Raw genomic sequence first — 23,454 nt, forward strand, 5'->3', positions numbered from 1 at the left:
CCCCTCTTTACTATCCTTATTAGAAAGCATGAACACAAAAATGAAGAAAGAATGCAGCATCCATATCGTGCCCATTAATTTCTGAAACCTTCAAATCATCATTTTTGCAGCGCTCATATACTATAGGCCAATAGGGTATTTTGGTCTCAAAACATTTTGTTCAGAATTGAGTTAATGGAAAAAAATATATATAATGGTTTAAGTGGGATACTTTTTTAGATGTGTGTAGTTGAAAAGGAAAATGATAGGCAAAAAAATTTGATGAGATTTTGTTCAATTTTTTTTTTTTTTGGAGTTACCAAATCCTAATTACCTCTTTGAGGCGAGTTGGCTCCCTCTGGTATCCCCACAAGCTTCGACTCTTTGAACCGGCTATGGGATTAATCCGGAGTGCGGGGGTCAGTGATGGCTTCGACTCTTTGAACCGGCTATGAGACTAATCCGGAGTGCGGGGGTCAGTGATGGCTTCGACTCTTTGAACCGGCTATGGGACTAATCCGGAGTGCGGGGGTAAGTGATGGCTAAAGATTCAGCCCCCTCCCCAATAATGCATTCAGCGGGAATCGAAGACATGTCCAACTCTACTAACTCAGTGTCAAAGAACCAACTGAACTGCACCCATTGAGTATTTTGTTCACTTTTCTTATATCAAACATGGTAAAGAAATTTTCTGCACCTCACTCTCTCATCATTCCAACTACAATACCCATACCAAACACCCTTATTTTATTTTATTTTGGAAACCTCTCACTCACTTTGATTAAGTAGAATCTTTGGATAACTTTGTTGTGTTATTTACTGCATAAGATTATAAGTATTCGATTTGTAAATCATCAAATTCTCACCCTTTATTCGAAAATAAAACATGATAAGATACCTTAAACTAAAAGTAGACCTTTTCTGTTCTACAGGTTGGCTACACCAGAATAAGAGGGAGGGGGGATTATGGGAATGATATTAAAAGGGTGTCAAGGTGCCATACAAGTGCTCACTGCTAGAATACCATTTGGAATTTGTGGATGATTGATTAGCTTTTCGTATTATTACTTTTCTCGTGGGAGAAACCTTGGTAATTTTGTTATGCAGGTACTATTGGTTTGGCATATTTGAATTCTGTTTCTAAAAGAAATGATTTAAAAAAAAAAATATTTGATAAGGTTCGTTTTGTAAAAATATTCTAAAAATTATAACTAATTTTTAAAATTAAATTTAGAGAATATGTATAGGTTATTTTTGTTTGTGTTTTAATTTCTTATTTTCAAAACATAAAAATACATATGTCATTAACTATTCTATAAAATATTTTAAAGAAAAACAAAAACAAAACACAGTCAAACAGATATTTTCTTTGTCGCTTTTTATTTTGCATCGTTAACTAAGTTTTCGAAATACAGAAATGAGATATGATAAGCTCTCAACTTTTACAACAAAAAACGTTAATTCTAAATATTAGAATCGTAACTTTAGGATTAATAAAAGGAAAAGACTAATAAGTATGAGCGGAACAAAAGGAAAAGATGGAACTTGTGAATTAGAGGAAGAGAAAAAGAAAAGAAGAAGAAGATTTCGAGTTTCTGAATTGTAATTCGACATTATGACCAAAAATTGCTACCACCAAAATATTTATACTTAATGATATGATTTTTTTTTTTTTATGCCTATCTTATCTACGAATTTTTAATATATTTGATTAGAATTTTAATTAATTTTTAATTTTTTTTTTTTTAGATTCTCATCCAATAATATTGAAAATGAATAGGTAGAGTAAAGTAAAAAAATATAGACACAATATGGCTATGGCTACTTATATAGATCCAATCTCACTAAATACGACGTCGCTCCCTTTCAGTTACTTTTATTTTTGATTTTTTTGAAAACCTCTCACTTACTTTTATTAAAGTAGAATCTTTGGATAACTTTGTTGTGTTATTTACTATATAAGATGGGCAATCATTTTCTCCATCCACATGTGAGAATAAGTCTTATTTGCAGATACATTGACTTATGTGTCAAATTTGTTTTTATTTTTTAATTTTTTTAAACTATGGTCTCACCATTTTGTTTCAATAGGAGATAAGTTTTTGATTCCTGTAAAGTAAGAAAAGTTTCCCCATATAAGATTAGAGAAATATTATTCTTATGCAACATAAGATAACACTCTTTCCTACACACTCATTGATTTCCGCGTAGTTTAATTTTTATTTTTTATAAATGAGTGGACCCCACCCATAATTGTCTCTATGGTAGGAGAGAATTTCTCTCCTACAACATAAGATTAATAAAGCCCATAAAATTATAAGTATTCGATTTGTAAATGATCAAATTCTCTCCCTTTATTCGAAAATAAAACATGATAAGATACCTTAAACTAAAAGTAGACATTTTCTATTTTACAGGTTGGCTACACCAGAATAATAAGGGGGGAAATTATAGGAATGATATTAAAGGGGTGTCAAGGTGGCCATACAAGTGCTCCACTGCTAGAATACCTTTTGGAATTTGTGGATGATTGATTAACTTTTCATATTGTTACTTTTCTCGTGGGAGAAACTTTGGTAACTTTGTCATGCAGGTACTATTGGCATATTTGAATTCTGTTTAAAAAAAAAAAAAATTGATTTTCAAAAAAATATATATTTAATAAGACTTGCTTTGTAAAAATTATTCTAAAAATTAGAACTAGTTTTTAATTTTTAGAATCAAATTTAGAGAATATGTCTAGGATATTTTTATTTTGTGTTTTAATTTTTAATTTTCAAAAAAAAAATACATATTTCAGTTTTAAGAAGAAAAATAAAACACAGTGAAACAGATATTTTCTTTGTCGGTTCTTATTTTGCATCATTTACTAAGTTTTCGAAATTCACAAATGAGATATGATAAGCTCTCAACTTTTACAACACAAAACGTTAATTCTAAATATTAGAATTGTAACTTTAGGATTAATAAAAGGAAAAGACTAATAAGTAGTGAACAGAGAAAAAGATGGATTTGTGAATTAGAGGAAGATCAAAAGAAAGAGAAAGAGAAGATTTCAAGTTTCCGAATTGTAATTTGACACTATGACCAAAAGTTGCTAACACCAAAATACTTATACTTAAGACGTATAGAATATTTTATCTATTTTTTTACGTTTATTTTATCTACTAATCTCCAATAATATTTGATTACAATCTCAACAGACTTTCACTCTTTCTCCCTCATTTTGAGATTCCCATCCAATAGTGTTAGAATTGAATAGGTATAAGTAGAATAGACATAAAAAAAATAGATATTAAATCAAAAAGAAACATTAGATTCCAACACTTTATTACTTTAAATAAATAAAATAAGGGGTAAAATATTATAATAACCAATTAGGATTACTATCAATATTACTACCAATCGATTTCACCGTTAGATCGATTATGTTGATCCAACGGTTATATTTATTTTCATCTTTGTATGGTTATGATGATCCATATTTAATGTAAAAGCATTAAATAGATTAAATATGGAAAATCATAATCGTACAAAGATAAAAATAAATATGAAGTATTAAATATGGGGAATCATAAGCATACAAAGATGAAAATAAATATAACCGTTAGATCAACATAATCGATCTAACGGTGAAATCGATTGGTAGTAACTCTAATTAGTTGTTACAATATCCTACCTCATAAAGTAATGCAGGTAAAATTTGTTTTTGTTATGAATAATATGGATAAATTATTCTACCTATCTTTTTTTTCATGTTTACCACTCTCTAACACTATTATATTAGAATAATATATTTGTTTAGATGTCCATAAACCCCTAGAGACATTATTCCAAATTGTAACTTCTCAAAATTATTAGTTATTTTTCGTTGTAACTTACAATGTATTTATAAATCAAGACATCTATAAGACACACACACACACAAAAAAATACAATGAAAATTATCCTTTTTTTCTCCTTGTCCTTTCTATGATTCTTTAGTTTCATGACACGTTATCACGACCATAATCTCTATCTCATTCATCGAATCTGTCACACACCACCACTCTTGACTCTTCTCTACTTTCTCTCTCTTTAGTTTTTCTTTCTTAGAACCGTAATACCCATTTTGCGATTATTGGTTTTCCACCGAAGCTACTTTTGTATGCTAGTTTTCTCTTCCATTTAGTTTGGGTTTCTTGTTACCAACTCAATTTCAGTTTGTTTGTTTTTTTCTTCTTCTACTTTCTCACTTTCTCTACTCGAAAAACTGCCCAAAGTTGAAACTTTTTGAATCATCCCCTGTTCCTATTCTTAGCCAATAGACCAAAGCAATCTTGAAAATCGACAATCACACGTAATCGAGAAAACAGAAAAAGAGATTAGAGAGATTGACACAGCGATTTATCCTGATTCACCCAATATAGATTATGTCCAGCTTGTCTTATTTGTACTATATTCACTTCACCGCCACTCGTTACAAGTCTCTTGGTTTACAAGGCAATTATAAATAGAATTACAAAACTCTAGCAGCTATTCATGGACCCAAGCCCAAACTGCTAAGAAAATTACAATAAAACAGAGGTCAACAACAGTACCTAACTTCTACGGGCCTGGGGGCACTGCCTCGGACCCCGCCCGCTCACCTAGGAGTGGGACCCCAATTGTTTTTCTGCTGACCCCGACAACTAGGACTTTCATCAGCATGCGAAGTATGAGTTGTATCCAATATTCTTCGAATCTTGTTAATTTGTGCTCTACTTCCCATTCACCCTCCTTTAGCTACTCCAATCCCTCAACCACAGAAACAACAACCTTCCACATCTATGTAAATCATCAAACAAAACTATCTTCATTCATGGCTTCCTCGGAAAAAAAATTCAAATGGGATAAGCTTGCTTTCAAGTTTCAAGCTCGCTGAAATTATACTGTTTGGGTTGGGTTTTGTTTTATTTATGAAAAAAAGAATGAAGGGTGCGTTCCCATTCACCAAGTTTTTATCCCGAGATTTTTTGTAAAGGTTTATAAGGAGACAATCTTATTAGCATAAAATAAAGGGTTTATCGTCTATCATTTAACATGATCACAAAAAGTTTCCTATACACACAACATTTTGTAGGGCCCGCAGCAAAAAAAAAAAAACTTCGGCACGCAAAACGAAACTTTATAACATAAAACAATCACTTTTCCTACAACATAACTCTTATAAAACCCTAAAATAAAAGGTGAACATTCAATAGGGAGCTATGAAAAAATTAAGAGTAAATATTATTTTGATCCTCATCAAATTTTACGATATCTGTTTTAGTCCCTAACAAATAAAAAAAAAGAATAAATAAAAAAGGTTATCTGTGGTCTCTAAGAAATTCAAAGTGAACTCATTTTAGTCCTTTTGAGGGACTAATGTGGGTCTTTCTTGAATTTGTTAAAGATCACAATTTCAACTAAATGAGTCCATTTTGAATTTCTTAGGGACCACAAATAGCCTTTCTATTTGCCAAGGACTAAAGCGGGCATCGTAAAATTTGCTGAAGACCAAAAATAATATTTACTCAAATATTAGTAAAGTGAACTTTCTAACCCCGCATCTTCTCCCATTTTATCCTCAGATACTTTCTTTCTTGTTTGTAAGTCAATTAGCTGGATCATACTCTTCTCCAACACGAAGATAATAATAATGTAGGTTATTTACCTGAACTACACAAATGCAGATCCAAAACAAGATTTTGATCCCAAGTAGAAGCACAATTATTTCATAGCGTTCAACAAATTTATTGTAAGGATAAATTGGGCGATATCACTTAAATCAATTTTTGAGAAGCTAATATATGAGACTAAAATTTGTAGACTCATAGTCATTCAATGATGTTATAATCAAGTAGAGTAAAATATGTGCTGCATTCTAGATTTTGTCTCACTGAATTTTTTGAAAGATTTTTGACGAGGCAGCTTGCAATACATATTATTATAAAATTGTATACTTTTTTTTTTTCACTATGGATTTTTTCCCAATAAAATTTTACTGAGGTACATTATTTTAATAGACTTCCAATGGTGAGTGTTATTAATAATATATTTGTTTGTATGTCCATACCCCATAGACATTATTTCAAATTGTAACTTTTCAAGATTATTGATTTTTTTCCGTTGTAACTTACAATATATTGAGAACTTATAAATCAAGACATGTACAAAAGACAAAAAAATACAATGAAAAATATCCTTCTTTCTCCTTGTCTTTTCTATTATTTTTATTATATTCTTGTTATCCTTTAGTTTCATAACAGTTTTTTATTTTTGTAATATACGTGTGAATTACTTTGAAACATATTACGAGGTAAATTTTATTCATCGAAATATAATCCTTTTTCATTAAATTAATATACTGTCTTGATATTATATTACCAAAATGAATTAATTTGTTAACAATTTTTTTATTATAATTAAAACATTTCAATAATTATTCATAAAAAAATTCAATAATGTGTTAATATATAAACAAGTAAAATTAAAATTTATTAATTTATACCTTATTTGCTAGCATTGATCTAAAATTTTGTTTGGTGTGATGAATCCAAAGAAGATTTACAGATTTGATCTTCCTCGAGCAATGTTTATCTTTTAGGAAAATTATTTTTTAAAAGATATAAACTTATGTTTTTTTCACTCTTTTATAACTATGTACTTGGGAGAATATATAATTATAATATTTTTTTCTTTTCATAAATTTATCGATTGACGTGAAGAGAAAAGAAAAAAAAAAATTTCATATTATAATTATGTACTCTATACAATACATAGTTATAAGTAAGGGTGTTCGAAGTATGGATTAGATCGATTCTAGAAGCAAAAATCATCTGATCCAATCCTTCAATCCTTTCGGTTTGATTAATCATCCATTCAGTTTGAATTATTTTCAAATTCAATTCAATCTAATTTTTTTCGGTTTGGATTTGATCGATTTTTTATTTTTTGAAAAAGTCTAAAATTTGTTAATTATCGTGAAAATAACATATTGGAAGTTGGAACCAACAAAGAGAGTAAGGTTTCATAAAATATGAGAGCAACAAAGAGAGCCAGATAGCAAAGAGGGTTCTTCACCAGTCTTCAACAAATTGAAAGTTGGAATCCCTTGATTCTGCTGAATCATTGATGGGTTGCTAGATTTTATCTTGTGGATCTAGTTTTGGGCATTCAGATATGAAGATTTACACTTACGAAATTTTGCTGATGAGGTGTGGTTAAATTTTTTTTGGGTTTAGTTTATTGGTTAATAGGTTTTGGGTTTAGAATTTTTTGGGTATGATTGAGGAAAGACCCAAGTAGGTAGACAGAAATTAATATATTGGATCAGTTTGGGTTAGTTCAATTTTCACCAATCAACCAAAAATCGATCTAATCCAATTAAAATTTGCGATTTTTTTTCAGTTTTTATTTTTTCAATTTTTGATTAATTCGATTATCGATTCTTCGATTCGATCACTGCGATTTGAATCGATTTGGAACATTGATAAACACTCATAATTATAAGGGATAAAAGAATATTATCTTATACCCTTTAAGAACACACTAAACCCTTCTTTTTTCGAGGTGTTTAAACTTCCCATGTTAAAAAAGAAATTAAAAAAATGACGTAACACAACAATAAAATAATAAGAGCAATGCTAAATAGTTTAAAGATTAGACAGAATCTAACTAAAATCTATTAATACTATAAGTAGTTATCAAATCAACATCAACACTAACAAAATAATAGAGATCACTGATTTTTTTAAAAATAATAATAATATTATCAGTGCATTCAGAGAATATAATTTTAACTATTTTTTTTTCTGTTTTAATTTAAATTCAGTCCTTAAACTGTCAAAATAAAACTACGAGACCACAGAAGAATTTAAAATTAAAAAAAAATAAAAACGAAGGTTGAGACTTTGAGAGGAAGCATTGGTCGCAAAATAAAACAGTACCTTGAGAGAAGAGAGAAGAGAGAAGAGAAACACGATTGACAGCAGCAATTGCTTCCTCCATGAGTGATAATAGAAGCTCCAAGTCTTCAACTTCAACGTCTCCTTGTGCCCTTCTTAGAGATGCATATCACAATTGCTTCAACAGGTTTCATTCATAAACACTCTTTTTCCATAATTTGTATCTTTCCCCATTTCCCCCTTAAAACCCTAATCTCGTTTTTTTTTTAAGGTGGTACGCGGAGAAATTCCTGAAGGGTCACTGGGACAAAGAAGAATGTGTTTCCGAGTGGCAAAAATACAGAGCTTGCCTTTCCGTAGGTCCTTAGATACTTGTTATATACTTATATCTATGGAGCTTTACCTGAAAATTACTCTCTGACTTTTGACAGGAACATTTGGAAGATAAACATCTTAGTCGTTTCTTGGATGCTGAAGGCATTGTTCAAGACAGTGCTGTTGCTTCTCAATAACTTTTAGTGGGAGTAAGGTGATTCGTAGATCCATTACTGCAAAAGACAGGGAATTGATCAGATGTTTCATATGTTTACTGCAAAAGATATGGAATTTTTCAATAATCCGTGATCAATTGAGTAACTTCATTGCCTAGTTATTCATTGTATTGCTGTGCAAATTTATAATTTATATTGTTTAAATGATAGAAACCTAGGCTGAACCCTTGGTATAGACTATAGAGTTTTTACTGTAACATGAATAGGTTTTAAGAATGTGACCAAAGCAATGGAAATTGCATTCTTCGGTTAGGATGTCAAGTGACATAATTATCTGCTACAGGGTTTTAAGTTCTGTGAAGCAGGCTTATTGCTGTTTTACTTCTGTGAGGTGTTGACAGAATTGGATGATGTCCGTTCCTAATCTCTAAGCAAGATTCAGTCACTATTCATTGACAACAATTATGTTGCATTGGTGTATGCTTGTTTTTCCTGCATGATTTAGTGGTTGCCTTTTAGTTACATTCCTGCCCTCATCTTAAACGACTTCGTGTCTATCTCTTACAAGCTTATTGGCCTAACACCCATAAAAATAGTCACCAAAACACACTCATGTATGGTTGAAGCCTCAGTTTATTTTGTCAATTTCACTTGGGTAAAATTTGAGCAGTTTTCTCATGCTTCTATTTCTTTTGGATAGAGAAAGAACTTTAATAATGTTCTCTTCCATATCTAATAGCCCTAACACCATGGGTTTAGAACCATGAATGATTTGGCTGTAGGGTACGAGAGAGAACATGGGATGGACTATTGGATTGTAAAGAATTCATGGGATAAGAGCTACTGAGCTACATCAGAATGGAACTTGAGTGAGAGCACTACTTGCCAAAAAGAAAGGTCAAAACCTCCCAAACCTTGGACCATTTCCATGTTTGTGATAATTACTACAGATGCGCGGAGAGCACTACTTGCCATTGTATTTTCGAGTTCGTAAATTCTTGTCCTTTTGAGGATGCCACCTGCTGTGAAGATCACTTGAGTTGCTACCCGCATAACTATCGCATCTGCAACGTTTACGCATGGCCTGTCTAACGAGTAAGGATATTCCATTTGGAGTGAAGGCGTGAAAGAGAACTCTAGCTAAACCCAACTGGATAGAGAGAACGGAGGGGGCGTTGCTGGAGTAGGCTGGGCTTGATTATGATTTTGTATTTGTGATGCATGTAACTATCTGTTGTATAGATGAGTTATGAATAAGAAGTTGGAAGAATCGTGTCTTTTCGTTTCAAACTGTCGCATCTCTTCGCTTGCGAAGAGTCGTGCCTCTTTGCAAGCAAACAGTAGCACCTATTTGTTTATGAATAATTATGCCTTTTCATCTTGTGACCATTCATCTCTGTAAATACCAGTGGCCTGTAAACAATAATTATCAGGTTTTTTCCGACTCCTTTCCAAAACTCTGTCAAAATTAATCCTCACATACTGCCTTTGTCTACAATTGATCAGCGTTTGTTGTGCCCGTCGGTACTGTTTCTTCTGGTATTGCCACTGTTGAAACAGAGGTAATCCGTTCTATTCTAAGAGACATTTGGCCACGAACCTGAGGTAGTGTTGAGGGGGCAAAATTGTCTTAAGGGCACAATATCTAATATTGGGCTCGGGTTTGATTTTCTTAAACTTTTATGCCTTGCATTTTATATTTTGATTTTCTACGATTGCATGTAATTTTATATTTTACTGGTATCACTATAATCCAAAACATAGATTTTTATACTACCACCTTTAACACTAATTACGAAAGAAGCTTCTTCATATGACTCTAAATTCATGTATTAGAATGTCCGCTGCCTGTCTTGGTGTTTTTAATCTATAGTCTATTGCAACTAGGAGACACGAAAATTTGGTGAGGGTGGATTCGCAAGGAACATGATTCCGAAAATGTTGCATCATATGAAGTTTTTTTTTTTTTTTTAGTACAAGTGGAGGGCTGAAAGCCCAAACACAAGAAACAACTAAGTCAAGCCATCAGTGGCTTGAGAACAATCAGCTTCCATTAACCTTAATAGCTCATGTGGTGGTCTGCCAAGTAAATGCAGGCGTCGTTCCAAATGAAGTTGTTTTTAGTTCCCACATTTTTTAAAATTATTTTAAAGCTTGGAAGTAAAAAATAAATCAAATCAGCGGTAAGATTCACCTTGTGAGGGCAGTCAGCAGTTCAGTCTGAAACCGGTGACCATTCTACCCATTTAAAGTTGATATTTCTGCACTACATTTACCTCTAAGAGTAAGTTTGCCCGCAAGTCCAATTTGGTAACTCGAATTCGGGTTTGGCTAGCTGGACCATGGAATATCCAGATGCAACAAGTTTATTGTGAAACAGACTAGCTGGCAAATTATTTATTATTCCCTTCTGCTCAGGAAGATCATGAGTTTTTTTGGCTCCCCACCGTCACATCTTAGTCTCTTATTCCTTGTTCACCTTGCAGCAGGTGGGAGAAGTTTAGTTAGTTTTCTATGAGTTTGTTTGTTTGTTTATTTGCTTTTGGCGTTTAGCCAATTCATGTTACCAAAAAAGAAGTTGATACTTCTGCATGCAGAATGACCATCTATTAGCATTGCATTCAAGCCCTGTGAACAGCATGCAAGAGAAGAGTAACTGGTTGACGGTGGGAAGCTGCTAATTTTGCATATGAAAAAGTAATAACGTGTAGTTACGGGGTGGGAAGATGGTACAAAATTTAGGAGACAAAATGTTCTTTTGCCAGGTAAGAAAATTTCAGGACATTCCAACAAAGCAATAGATTCAAACCACAAGGGATCTTTGCTCACTTTGGCCCTTTGCCTTTGGAGACGAGTAATTTAGATTATGACAAACAGAATGGAACCACGTGCTACAATATAAACTTAAATGTATCCTTGATCTGTGATGTACACTTTGGTCCTCTTATTAGATTTTCTCTTATATGTTAGTAGAAATTGACCTTCAAAGTCTGATAATATATAAATAATTAATTCAACACAAAAGTTTAAGCTGATAAGTGATGACACAATGATGTGACAATTTTGTACTAGAAGTTTCTTTAACTTAATCATATGACAAACGTGTGAGGATCTGCTTTCTCCACCCCCTCCTCAATCTAAAAAGCTTATTGCTATTTACCATAGTCCCTCTGATATACCAAACCCTCAATCATGGCCGCCAAAAGACAAAGAAGCCACCATGCCAAAATTATCTCAAATAAAACACATACTCACATAGCAACCGAAGTTTCTTTTTATTCACCTAAACACTTGACCCCAACACCAAAACTGAAATTTTCCAAACACAAAGAACAACCACCTTTCCTCAGTCTCAATCACCACAAAAACCATTACTTTTTTGCCTGAATCACCGGTCATCTCTGCCTCAAACAAACACAACCAAAACCCAGATCAAGCTACATACAAATTGAAACCATAAAGCAAACAAAATTGAAACACAACACCCATAAACCACTGTATTGTACCTCTCTTAAATTAATTGCACCTCCATCATGCAAGCCCCCCATAACTCCACGTAACCCACAAATCTCACTGCCACAAAACCTGTATACAAGCCCTTACAATCTTCACCTTTAATTTCTCAACCCAGCACAACCCTGCTTTGACACAAACAACAGATAACCATCACGGTCTTCCACTCCCTTGAAATTTTGAGCAGCTCTGAAGCGACCATCACACCTCATCGAACCAAAATCAAGCCACCAAACCCCCCCTAAATGGAACCCAAAACCACTTCAACCAAAATAAACGCAATGATTCGAATTTCTAATGCTAGTCCCATCTTTCTTTTTTTATCCCTGGTGAACTTAGGGTTTGAACAGCAATGTAGAATGGTGGTCTTAGGTGATAGGGAAGGAAGAAAACTATTTGTTTGGAGCATGATTAACTTAAGGGTAAATTCTACACAAATCTGGTCTCGTGCCTTGCGCTTGACCATTTCCGTTACAGAACTACCGAAAACCTAATAGAAGGATCAAAGTGCAGAGCTAAGAAAGCTAAAGGATTGAGTTGCAGCTTTTCAAAGTTTAAGAACTAAAGTGCATATGATCCTAAGTTCAAGGGAGTGAATTGAACTTTTAATCATGATAGAGCCGTGACATTGTGGCATTAGGTGCCAAAGTCAAATGATCGAGGCAGAAAAAGTTAAAGACGGACAATCAAGTAAAATGAGTTAATCAATAGAAGTATAGAAAAACTATTGAAGTATGCAACCTTGTTTAGCAGTTTTTTTTTTCTACCCACAGCCATTCTCAAATTAAAAAACTATTTGGTTTCAGCTTGTTTTATTTCTTTTTGAAAAGAAAGTGTGCAACCATCCATTCTTCACCATTGTTGTATCCAAAGAGTTCTGCTACAGCTATGAAGAATGTTCTCCAATAGGCCGTCCACTTAATAGCTGAATCCTTACCATACGTTGATTCCATAATTGGCTTGATGGAAGTCTTACTCCGGTCCATTCTTTTGAGCCATTCTTCACTGAAAGATAAATTCCTTTTCTCTTATAAACAAATTAACTATGGAGTTGCTGTAAAATCATTAAGCAATTTAGTTGATTCTAACCTGGTCTGTGCGTAGTGGGTCCCATTTACTAGCCAGTGGTTGACGACAGAAACATCATCCTGCATACACCACCAAAGAAGTCAATTCATAAGTGAGCTAAATCTGGATGTGTTACACATAAATATTGCTGGTGCTTCTATTCGTTTTTTTTTTTTTTTTTTTTGCCACCAAATGTTTAAAGAAAGTGTACATTTTTTTCTTTTAAATTTTCCTTCATCTTTTTCTTATAGAAAACAACCAAAAAAAATTGATGGGATTCTGCAAAACCATCAGGTAATCACAAAGCTGGCACAACTTGAGTAGCAAACTTACTTGGAAATAAAGAAGTAGATTTGCTGAAGGCATAGTTCCTCCGGTAAAGAAGTATCTCGTAATCCAGTCATCTTCATTTTTGTCCTACATAATAAGTAGCCAGTAATTAAATGAATGGTATCTATGAAAAACTCACTAGTCTTATTCAGGTATGACTATATCGTAAAACAAAACCAACAAACCAAAACGGCTAAATCGTTTATCATCATTATATCAGGTTCACCTCGAAATGGTAAGCAAATGCTTTGTGGCAGAAATGATGAATAAATAAAAGGCTATCCTCTTCCATCCATTTGGATATCTTCTTGAGAAGATCTTTATAGTTCTTCATATGCTGCGCCAAGGTCAAAACTGACTTTAAATTTAAGAAAACATCGCTTCAATACAGATTATTCACCCACAACACAAACTCTAACCTCAAACATTTCTATGGAAAATATTCTGTCATAAGAAGCTTCCATTTCAAACGTGCTAATATCTGCAACAATGATATCCAAATTTTGCAGCTGAAGATCCCTGACAAGTGCAAGAAAGTTATTTTCGATCATAATGCAATATTTAATTTGGAAGCCAAATATTGCTGCCACGTAAGAATGTCTGCTTGAGATTTTTATAAACTATATGACATGCGCAATGCTTAAAGGAGATGATGGTAAATCAAGCAGCATACAGGCACTTCTCCTCAATATAAGCTTTTTGAGATGTGGAATTGCAAATCCCTGTAACCCTGGAATTACTGTAGTTCTTGGCAATGTATAAAGCCAGTGATCCCCAACCGCACCCAACATCAAGAACTGTATGACCGTCTTTCAGGTTTGATCTCTCACAGTACAGTTTCAACATCGCTTCTTCAGCTTCTTCCAGCGTCTTCGAGGCAGAAGAGAAGTAACAACAACTGCACTAGTTCATACATATAGGAACGTTATATTAGCCATAAGGTTGTGCGTGTACTATTTTTCTTTCACGCACGCGTACATGTCAATAATTTATATTGCCATCGTATTACATCCCTTAAATATTCATTTTGCAACAAAAAGATGTGTTTAGAATGAATCTCCATACTTCTTGTAAAGTAAGTATTTCAACCCAAAACATAGGATCAAGACACATTGATAATCTTATATTTTATATATATTTCTCTAACAAATCAGCTCGCACTAGGGCATATTGGACTTTAAGGAGGCGTTTGGTTGAGGAGAAATATTATGAATGATAGGGAAATGTTATGTATAGGAAAATGGCTGAAAAATGAGATTGGTAGAAAAATGTAAGAAAAAGTAGTTTGGTTAGAAAAAAATTTACAGGAAAAATTAAGTAATTTTTGTAAAGTCTATGTTTGGTTGTAAGTAACATATAGATGGAAAAATGCATGGGTATTACAAAATTAACCCTCACTTTATAAATTTTTGAAGTAACAGGGAAGACGCTGGTCTTTACCCGTAACGTCCATATCACTTTTGTACAAAAGGAAGTTTGTGTTGGCAACGACCATTTCAGAGCTATGTTCTTCATTAATGCAAGTCGTATCACTTTCCAACCAAAGATACAACATGGTATTAACTTCATCTTCAAGATATAGTGTACTTGTTCAAAGCTTAAACTTTGTAAATGACTAAATGGTTTGGCCCTTTTTTTAAACCCCAATTTTACAGGTTCTGGCTGCAAGTAATGGCGAAGCAGAAGGAGTAGAAGAAGTTGCTGCACTGGAGGGGTACGCTGGTCTTTATCTTAGTACAATAAGTGGGCAAATGTGGAGGGGTTCCACAATACCACCCCTCAAAACGGCAACTTTGGCCGGCAAGTTCAGCATAGAATCATAGATAAATAAGAATCATAGATATCACAATTAGCTACATAACTCACAGCAAACCCAACACACCAAACCAAGCTTTCTTACTTTCCCACTCCTTATTTATCTATGATTCTGTTGATAATCCTAGAACCAAACAGCCCCTAAGGACAGATAATACACAAACTTACTTATCTAAACTCCACAATATTTCATTATTTGGTAATAGAATGAAGCGACAAGAATCGAATTTGTGACCACTTGGTCACAAGCTCTAATATAAAATAACTCTTTTGACGCAAAACTTAAGGTTTTAGGTCAAGGCACAATAATATTCTTATATTTTATATTATATTTCTCTCGTTTATGGATGAATTAGTACTTGAAGATGTTCCATAATAAACTTAAAACATAAAATAAAAAAAACAAAAGCAATTGGGTAAAATTAATCTTCCAATATCAGGCAAAATAAATAAAGAAAGCATGAAAGTACCTATATTTGAGATTATTTCCGAGCACCAGCTTGAAGAAAGAGGTGGGCAATTCATAATGTTGAGATTTAGGCTTATCAGTGTTGATTGCAATAGGCATATCTTTTAAAGCTGAAAGAAAGAGTAAGAGACATTAATTAGTCTTAAAAGAGCATACATTCAAGGTATATATCAGGTTCTGTTAATACAGTTAAAAGAGAGAAGGAGAAGGAGAAGGTTGAACAGTACAGCGTGCAAATTGAACAAGGTCATCGAGTTGAGTTTCAGAAGAAGGCTTGTAAGCAGAGCGAAGGCGAGTAGCCAACAACAAGCGCGTGAGTCTCCTGATAACAGGATCAGGTAGCAAGTTGCGTTCCAGTGAAGCCAGCATCAGCTTCACCGTAGTGTCATACGGTAGCTGCATTAACCCTTCCATCATCAAAATCAAATGGTTGGAAATTGGAATGGAGGAGGAGGAACCTACTTGGCTAATGGCTACTCACTCACGCAGCAATCACTAACTTATCTATACGTTATCTCGTTACTATTGGGCTGGACTTCTCTTCTTCTTTTTTTATTATTTCTTTTTTCTTAAATATAAATTCAAATCTTTAATATGAAGTCATTAGTACAGCATTTAGAATTGCTTAGAAGATAATTGCATTGACTTCTTTAAAGTGCGGCGATTATGCATGAAATTCTAGTGATTTTAAAAAAGAAACATGCACTCCACATATTTTTATGTGTGTATAACATACAACATGAGAAACATTAATATCTTTATAAAATTAGCTTAATTAAAATATTTTGATAAACATTCAAGCAAAGTGGGGTTTCCTTTATCAATTATATCTCAAATATTTTTCATTTGTTTTCACCGAAAGAAACTCACAATTTTCTTCGTGATGTTGTTTTCTTTGAATTTATAAATGTTAGTTCAGTTAATTGTAAATTTTTGTCATGATTTATATTTAGAAAATAATAATAGGGAAAAATGTTTCTGCAGTTAATGCAGATAAGTTATTTGCATTTATTTCCAAAACGACGTCATTTTGATATTGAAATCTTAAAAAATTATAAATATAAAAACTATTATAACCCTGAAATAAATTAAAATTACAAAAACATCATGATTTTCGCCCAAAATGACGTCGTATTGAGCTTACTGCAGATAACTTATCTACGGTAACTGTAAAAAAAGCAAACCCATAATAATATTAGATGCTAATTTACCAGAATCAATTTAAATTGTTGTTTAATTGGATGCTGGGATTATTGAAGGAGATCATAATATGGAGCAAAATTTAAAGATTCTTAAAGTACGCCATTCTAAAATCACAAATGAGACTCTGAAGGGTTGAAAAACGCCACGTACGGGACAAATGGCATGTTTGGAGAGGCCTGTAAAAAAATATTTTTTATGTCTTGTTTATTTTAGATTTTTTAAAAAAAAATATTAGGTTTTGGCTTCTACTTTTGTTAGAAGCTAAAAAGTAGATTAAAAAATAGGTTTTTAATTTTTTCTTATGACTTTTGCTTTTTTTAAAACAGACATTCAATCAAATTTTGTATTAGAAGTATTTTTTTTTTTTAGAAAAAAAGTTACTTTTAACCAAAAATAAAATAAACTCATTCAAACGAATCAAAATATATTGCAGAAAGCAGAGGCTTTTGGGGAACAATTTTTGTCCATGTAGATATTGGTAGATATCTAGAAAGTTATTCGAGAGAGCTAGCCCAAATTATTTATCTACATCGAAATTCCTGTCCTTATAACTTAGAAGCTCTTTATTTTAGCTGATTCAGAATAAATTAGTTTTCTTAGCACAATTTCTTTACAAGTTGTATGGTTTAAGGAAAAGACAATGGGAAATGTGTGTGTTATTTTACACTTATATCCTTTTAAAAGAGATAAATAAACAAACTATAAGGAGAGAGAGTGGAAGAAAAAATTTGTAATTTAAAATTTAAAAAAACAAATTACATTAATCTAAAAGATCATCCTCTTAAATGACAAACACTCATAGATAATTCTTTAAATGAGCACATAAATTAAATCATGAGTAAATTGCTTACTGGTTCTTTAAAAATGGGTCACACTGGGTTTATCATCACTTGTAATTCTATATTAAAAGTGGCACGTCACTACGTCAGGACCCAATTTTGGTGTTGGGTTCGATTAACCAGTTTTTCACGTAGCAACCATGTGATTTGAAATATGCTAATCTATCCCTTGACTGTTTATTTTGCTAGAGCTTCACTCCATGACCCTTATTTCTTCTGCTAATTTATTACAAAATTAATAGATGATAAGTGTCAATGCTCAAGTTCCCTTACGAAATCTTTAAATAATTTGTGCAAAAAACTACAGTTAATTTTTTTTCACCTCCCTTATATCAAAGGCTGTGAGAGATCAAGAAATTTTGGAAAAGCAGAGGGATTTTAGGAGAATTGGGGAAATTTTAGCTCTTGCTTTGTGACAAGAAGACTTGCAATTCAAAGCGAAAGTGTTGCTGCTTGTAATTCACATGCTAATTCGAATACAAAATATGCTCACTGAATAAAGACCAGAATAAAATGCTTACAGAATAAACCTTAGGGGTAGAGTGGCCTATAATCACAAAAAGCTTACAGAATAAACCTTAGGAGAATAAAATTCGGATATCTGATTGATTTTCCTTTTTTGTATATATCCTCCTCACAGTTGTGTCTACCCCTATAATCACCTTCATGAAATGTCATTTATAGTCATTAGTGATAACGCTAGATCTAATATTCTATATTTTTAGAAACATGGTACCTACCAAAACCTTTATTCTGGAGAGAAAAGAAGAGAGTTTCCTCTATTTGATCTTCATAGCCCTTAAAAGTTCATTTTTACATGAGAATTTGCTAACTATGATATTGTGGAATACCTCATATAACACTTGGCAAGAGCACAAGCAGTGAGAATAAGAACTAGAGGTGGCTAGCTATGGCCCACGAAACTGCCAAAAGTTCTTAATTTTCGACTTAGCATGGACTTGGGTGAGTATGGTTGCCTTCGTAGGTTGTTATTACATACCTTGGATCATCCCTATCTCTCTCAACTCTTTTTTTAACAGGGCATCCATCCACTGAACACCTGTAGTAGTTCCTGTAATCAGATATGATCTTAAGATAAATATATTTGAAGTGTGCCATTATTTTATTCATAATAAGAAATAGAAAAATGAAAAGGAACCATAGTCCTTAAAGCACACATCTTTCTTGCTTAGTAATAACACAGCATCATAAGCATTTATACCTTGGATTGGGGCTGTTTTTCACCATCTTCTTTCCGTACTTCCTCCACTTGAACCCATCGTCCAGTATTTCAACCTCTGACTTTGTTCTGAATGCCACTTTATCTTTAACTTCCTTCTTCTCAGGTTCACTGCTAATGTCTCCTATGACACAACCAATGACAATAAGCATAAGACATATTAAGCTAAACAAAGCAAAATCATGAAGAAGTAAAGATGCTGTGGTATTGAATAATTACTCATTGAAAATGGCTATAAAAAAAAGAGTACAATTTCATTTCAGGAACTTGGCTTACTGCTAGAAGACTCCTCAAAATGGCTGCTACTTCCTCCAAATTCACCTGCTTCATTGGCTTGATTATCCTGGTTCAGGACATGCTCAGAAACAAATGACTCTGGACCATCATCTGCCCATTGATCATCATCGAACTTCAAGTACTCAGAGAGCTCCAGATCAGGCCACTGGTTGGTGAAATCACTGTCAGGTGAAGATGCTGGTCTTGGATTTTTATCTGTCATTTTGGTACCATCGATATGAAAAGAAAGGATCGTGGTACACATAATATAATCACCATAGCCTTTATTTAATGAGGTAGCTTCATGGTGACCTTCCTATGAACTATATTAGGAAGCTTCAACTAAGAAGTAGAATTGGTACGTATCTAATATTTGTGAAAAAAAAAAAAAAAAAAAGTATGATAGAACTTGCTGAGATGAGAGTGGGGCATGCCCGGGGATGACTTAAAAGAAGACTTTCAAGATATGATAATGTTACTTGGGCAGCGGGTCTCGTGGCTTGACCAACCCGTTCACAACTGAGAATTACAAGTCAAAAGTGATGGTGATTTGAGGTCTGATGCAACTTCCTTCGAACCACAAGTTTTTGCTTGCATCAGAGATAGATGTTGATGGATTAATTTCTTTTAAATAAATAAAAAAAATGCTTTTGAAAATAATGTAAAATATTATGTTATGCTTCACTGTAAACAAAAAAAGATGGTAGTGGATGTAAGTTTTAACTTTTACATTTTGATACTTGATATAGAATAAGCAAATTATAATAAGCGCATACCATTTTTCAATATTTCTCATTTTCCTTGTACCAAAGTTAGCGTAAAACGTGTTAAAAAAAATATTGTAAAATTATTTGCTTATTAGATATTAACTAATCCATCTTTTTTACTTTGCGTTTGCAGCTATAGTACTATTCCATTCCTTAAAGATGGAAGAAACGAATTTACCTTTATTAAAGATACACTGTTCTATCTTGTATCAAGAGTTTTAAGTTTAGCAGAGTTAGTCCACTGCTTTCACATTCTTGCGTTCATAGCTTGTCCAATGAATTTGTTGAGATATATAGTTCCACATTGGTTATATGTGCAACTAATCTGGAGTTTATAAGGTCTTGAGCACTCCCACCCTTTGAGTTAGCTTTTGGGGTGGTGTATCTCAAGGTTCCATGGTATCAAACCCTTGCCGCCCCCCACTTTCTCTTGTGGTGTTTCTTAGCACGGTAGGCTGGGCCTGTTGCATTGTCCACTCTCCAAGCCCAATGAGCTCTCGTGTGAGGGGGCGTGGCGTGTTGTATGCGCAACTAATGTGGAGTATCCCAAAGTTCTTTACATGGTATCATAGCCTCGCCGACACCATTTCCTCTGTTCTTTACATGGTATCATAGCCTCGCCGACACCATTTCCTCTTGTGACGGTCTTGAGCACTCTCACCCTTTGAGCTAATTTTTGAGATGGTGTAACTTAAGTAAAATTCTTTACAGAATTAATTGGCTTTGATAGTTGACACGACTGAATAGTATAGATGCTCATTAGCGAGGAGAGGAAGTGATTCCATCCCAGAGTATGGCCCCAAAGGCCCAAACAACGGTACAAGGTGTCTATTAAAGGAAGTTCACAGGCATCTTCCGCGGACTTCTGTTTTGGGGCAACAGTGAGTGAAGTGCCATCTTGATTCAATAGCTACTAAAAAATTGACGCACTATTGTAATCTCTGGATCAGCTTGGAAGCAACATAACAATTTTCAAAACCAAGTTTGAATTTCTTGTGGTTAGCTGATAAGCCTTTTTTTTTTTTTTTCAATCTCTCATGTTATTAGGCATATGTCAAATCAAAACATCCACCCTCTGTTCGACCCTTTTCTAGGAAGGCGTCGTGGCCTAATGGAGAGTGCTTTCAGCTTACCACCACTAAAATTTTACATTATTTTTCCCGGAGACTCACTCCCAAAGTTTTAGCCCCTTTTTTATTAGTTATATTGTAAATTATTTGATGCTTATGTTAGATATAATATAATTTTTTTTATGTGTCTTTATTTAAGAGTTTAGACTTTTGAATTATCTTGATATAATATCAAGTTTATCTGATTAAATGATTTAAAGTTCCATTATTTTAATATATGTGATATCAACTTTTGAATAAATTATTTTATCTTTCCTTCTTTAAAATTATAAGAATAATTTTATATAATCATCAAAACAAATTTTTTTTTTTAAACTTTAATTTAAATGTAACTTTTAACTTATTTTTTTTTATCGAACAAGCTTTGAGTCCTATTGTGAAAATAGAAAAGAAAAAACTTTAGTAGTAGGATTTATTTATTTTTCTGTGAGTGTGCCATATTTTTTCTGCATAAAAAACCAGAACTTTATTCTTTTCCTTTTAAGTATTGGGTGTCTTCATCTTCTAGATTTATGTTTTAAAAGATAAGATTTATCCTCTTACTAACTAATAATATATAAATTAATGATCAATAATGACTTAGCTTTTAAAGTAGCAGGAGACTTTTTCAAAATCATTCTAAGGTCATTTTTAACGATAAATATCATATTTGAAATAACAACAAAACATTCCCATTTTGTTTTCCTCTGGAAAAAAAAACATGCAGGTTGTTCAGCCAAGATGATTTTATAATTAATAGTCAAACACGTTACCATATTACGGGATATGAAAAATGAATATTCTTCTTTCTGTCATCTTCAATTAAAATTATTTAACATTTCCATTCGCCTTTCAACTTTGAAGAATTAAAATTATTATTTGTTTAACATTAACATGAGGAATTGAAGAAGACGCTGGAGCTCAAACTTTTTGACTCTTCCGGGAGCAACGGCCGGGTTGATTCTTAGTTTATATATATGGGGTTTGATTTTGTCATTTAACATAACACATCGAAATTTTTTACACACACAATATTTTGTGGGGCCAACACTTTTTGAATAAAAAATAAATAAAAAAATTACGGCATGCAAAACGGATCTCTATAACATTACACAATCACTTTTCCTACAACATGACTCTTATAAAACCCTATATATATAAGGTTTTATAAGAGTCATGTTGTAGGAAAAGTGATTCTGTAATGTTATAGAGATCCGTTTTGCGTGCTTTAGTTTTTTTTGCTTAAAAAAGTGTGAGTCCCACAAAATGTTGTGTGTGTAGGAAAGTTTTTCTTGTCATGTTAAATGACGAAAGCAAACCCCTATATATATATATATATATATATATATATATATATATATCTAAATTGTCTTTTATTTATCTGAGCTTTATGTTAACATTTTAACATGTGTTAGAAGCATGTATGATTGTAGGATGAGAAATGAAAGTACGTTAACCATTCCTGATACTCCTCAACAATCTGATCAAGAGACTCAACAGTCTCATAAAATAAACACTAGGTCAGCAAAACATGTCAATACTCTGAGTCATTGTGATGAATCTCCTGAGTCAGAAAATAATTCTGAAATTAAAATTAATCCCATAACTGATGTTAATAACTGGAGAAACCCTTCCAAACTCTATTATCAAAAGGAAACTGCTCCTGATCTTCTACTTGAAGAAAAGAACACAAGCTTCAAAAGTTTCAATGGTAACAACGTCTATGAATGGAACATAGATGGTCAATCAGAGTATAACATACTCAATACTCCGCACCATATGACTATGGTTGCAACTGCCTATCAAACTTCTCACAACTGTTCTGAAGAAATCATTGTCCATATTATTGTCTCTGGTTTCTCTGGTCAACTCAAAGGTTGGTGGGATAATTATCTTTCTGAAGAAGAAAAAAGTTCAGTTCTTAATGCCATTAAGGTTGATCTTGATGGCATTCCAATAACTTCTAATGGAAACACTATTCTCGATTTTGTTAATCAACTAATCTTCACCATTATCCAACATTTCATTGGTGATCCATCTTTATGGAAACATAGTTCTGTTGAACTCTTATCCAATCTTAAATGTAGAACCTTAGCTGACTTTCGTTGGTATAAAGATACCTTCCTTACTAGGGTTTACACTCGTGATGACAGCCAACAACCTTTCTGGAAAGAAAAATTCTTAGCTGGTCTTCCAAAATCTTTAGGAGACAAAGTTAGGGATAAAATCCGTAATCAATCACCAACTGGTAATATTCCTTATGAGCAATTAAGTTATGAACAATTAGTTGCTTATATCCAAAAGGTAGCTTTGAAAATCTGTCAAGATGATAAAATCCAACGCCAACTTACAATAGAAAATGCTCAAAATCGTAAAGATTTAGGATCATTTTGTGAACAATTTGGTCTACCCTGCACTACGAAAACTAAAAAACATAAAAAATAGGAA

General features: G+C 33.0%; 3 protein-coding genes across 5 annotated transcripts; 1 reads left to right on the forward strand and 2 right to left on the reverse strand.

Annotated features, from left to right (window-relative positions):
• Positions 1-7,834: 7,834 nt before the first annotated feature.
• On the forward strand, positions 7,835-9,778 carry LOC133317062 (uncharacterized protein At4g33100). The gene is made up of 3 exons (XM_061518860.1): positions 7,835-8,073; positions 8,158-8,242; positions 8,318-9,778. The coding sequence occupies exons 1-3, from the start codon at positions 7,988-7,990 to the stop codon at positions 8,396-8,398; spliced, it is 252 nt and encodes an 83-aa protein (XP_061374844.1). The 5' UTR covers positions 7,835-7,987; the 3' UTR covers positions 8,399-9,778.
• Positions 9,779-12,497: 2,719 nt separating this feature from the next.
• LOC133317131 ((S)-coclaurine N-methyltransferase) lies at positions 12,498-16,060 on the reverse strand. Of its 2 annotated transcripts, XM_061518955.1 has the most exons (9): positions 16,035-16,039; positions 15,800-15,968; positions 15,574-15,682; positions 13,962-14,186; positions 13,708-13,807; positions 13,515-13,625; positions 13,292-13,375; positions 12,980-13,038; positions 12,498-12,895 (listed from the first exon to the last, which is right to left on the reverse strand). In XM_061518955.1, exons 2-9 carry the CDS (start codon positions 15,939-15,941, stop codon positions 12,703-12,705), a joined length of 1,023 nt encoding a protein of 340 aa, XP_061374939.1. In that variant the 5' UTR covers positions 15,942-15,968; positions 16,035-16,039; the 3' UTR covers positions 12,498-12,702. The 2 variants fall into 2 exon arrangements, with proteins under 2 accessions (XP_061374939.1, XP_061374938.1); XM_061518954.1 differs by having other exon boundaries at positions 15,800-16,060.
• A 1,998-nt stretch (positions 16,061-18,058) lies between these two features.
• On the reverse strand, positions 18,059-19,520 carry LOC133317142 (probable WRKY transcription factor 50). Of its 2 annotated transcripts, none has more exons than XM_061518971.1 (3): positions 19,131-19,520; positions 18,837-18,978; positions 18,059-18,674 (listed from the first exon to the last, which is right to left on the reverse strand). In XM_061518971.1, the coding sequence occupies exons 1-3, from the start codon at positions 19,393-19,395 to the stop codon at positions 18,563-18,565; spliced, it is 519 nt and encodes a 172-aa protein (XP_061374955.1). In that variant the 5' UTR covers positions 19,396-19,520; the 3' UTR covers positions 18,059-18,562. The 2 variants fall into 2 exon arrangements, with proteins under 2 accessions (XP_061374955.1, XP_061374954.1); XM_061518970.1 differs by having other exon boundaries at positions 18,065-18,686; positions 19,131-19,510.
• Positions 19,521-23,454: the final 3,934 nt, after the last annotated feature.

This window comes from Gastrolobium bilobum, unplaced genomic scaffold (genome assembly GCF_033153095.1).
Source record: "Gastrolobium bilobum isolate Gb01-03AN ecotype WA unplaced genomic scaffold, APGP_CSIRO_Gbil_v1 utg5255, whole genome shotgun sequence".
NCBI classification, from domain to species: domain Eukaryota; kingdom Viridiplantae; phylum Streptophyta; class Magnoliopsida; order Fabales; family Fabaceae; genus Gastrolobium; species Gastrolobium bilobum.

What these genes read in the sequence shown, in the direction of transcription:
- LOC133317062 (XM_061518860.1), top strand. Translation starts at nt 7,988, where the DNA reads ATGAGTGATAATAGAAGCTCCAAGTCTTCAACTTCAACGTCTCCTTGT. An exon ending in TATCACAATTGCTTCAACAG is followed by an intron (nt 8,074 to 8,157) that starts GTTTCATTCATA and finishes TTTTTTTTTAAG; the next exon opens with GTGGTACGCGGAGAAATTCC. An exon ending in AATACAGAGCTTGCCTTTCC is followed by an intron (nt 8,243 to 8,317) that starts GTAGGTCCTTAG and finishes GACTTTTGACAG; the next exon opens with GAACATTTGGAAGATAAACA.
- LOC133317131 (XM_061518954.1), bottom strand. Translation starts at nt 15,989, where the DNA reads ATGATGGAAGGGTTAATGCAGCTACCGTATGACACTACGGTGAAGCTG. An exon ending in CCTTGTTCAATTTGCACGCT is followed by an intron (nt 15,683 to 15,799) that starts GTACTGTTCAAC and finishes TCTTTCTTTCAG; the next exon opens with CTTTAAAAGATATGCCTATT. An exon ending in ATCTACTTCTTTATTTCCAA is followed by an intron (nt 13,039 to 13,291) that starts GTAAGTTTGCTA and finishes TGGTGTATGCAG; the next exon opens with GATGATGTTTCTGTCGTCAA.
- LOC133317142 (XM_061518970.1), bottom strand. Translation starts at nt 19,395, where the DNA reads ATGTGTACCACGATCCTTTCTTTTCATATCGATGGTACCAAAATGACA. An exon ending in TTTTGAGGAGTCTTCTAGCA is followed by an intron (nt 18,979 to 19,130) that starts GTAAGCCAAGTT and finishes GTTGTGTCATAG; the next exon opens with GAGACATTAGCAGTGAACCT. An exon ending in AAAAACAGCCCCAATCCAAG is followed by an intron (nt 18,687 to 18,836) that starts GTATAAATGCTT and finishes ATCTGATTACAG; the next exon opens with GAACTACTACAGGTGTTCAG.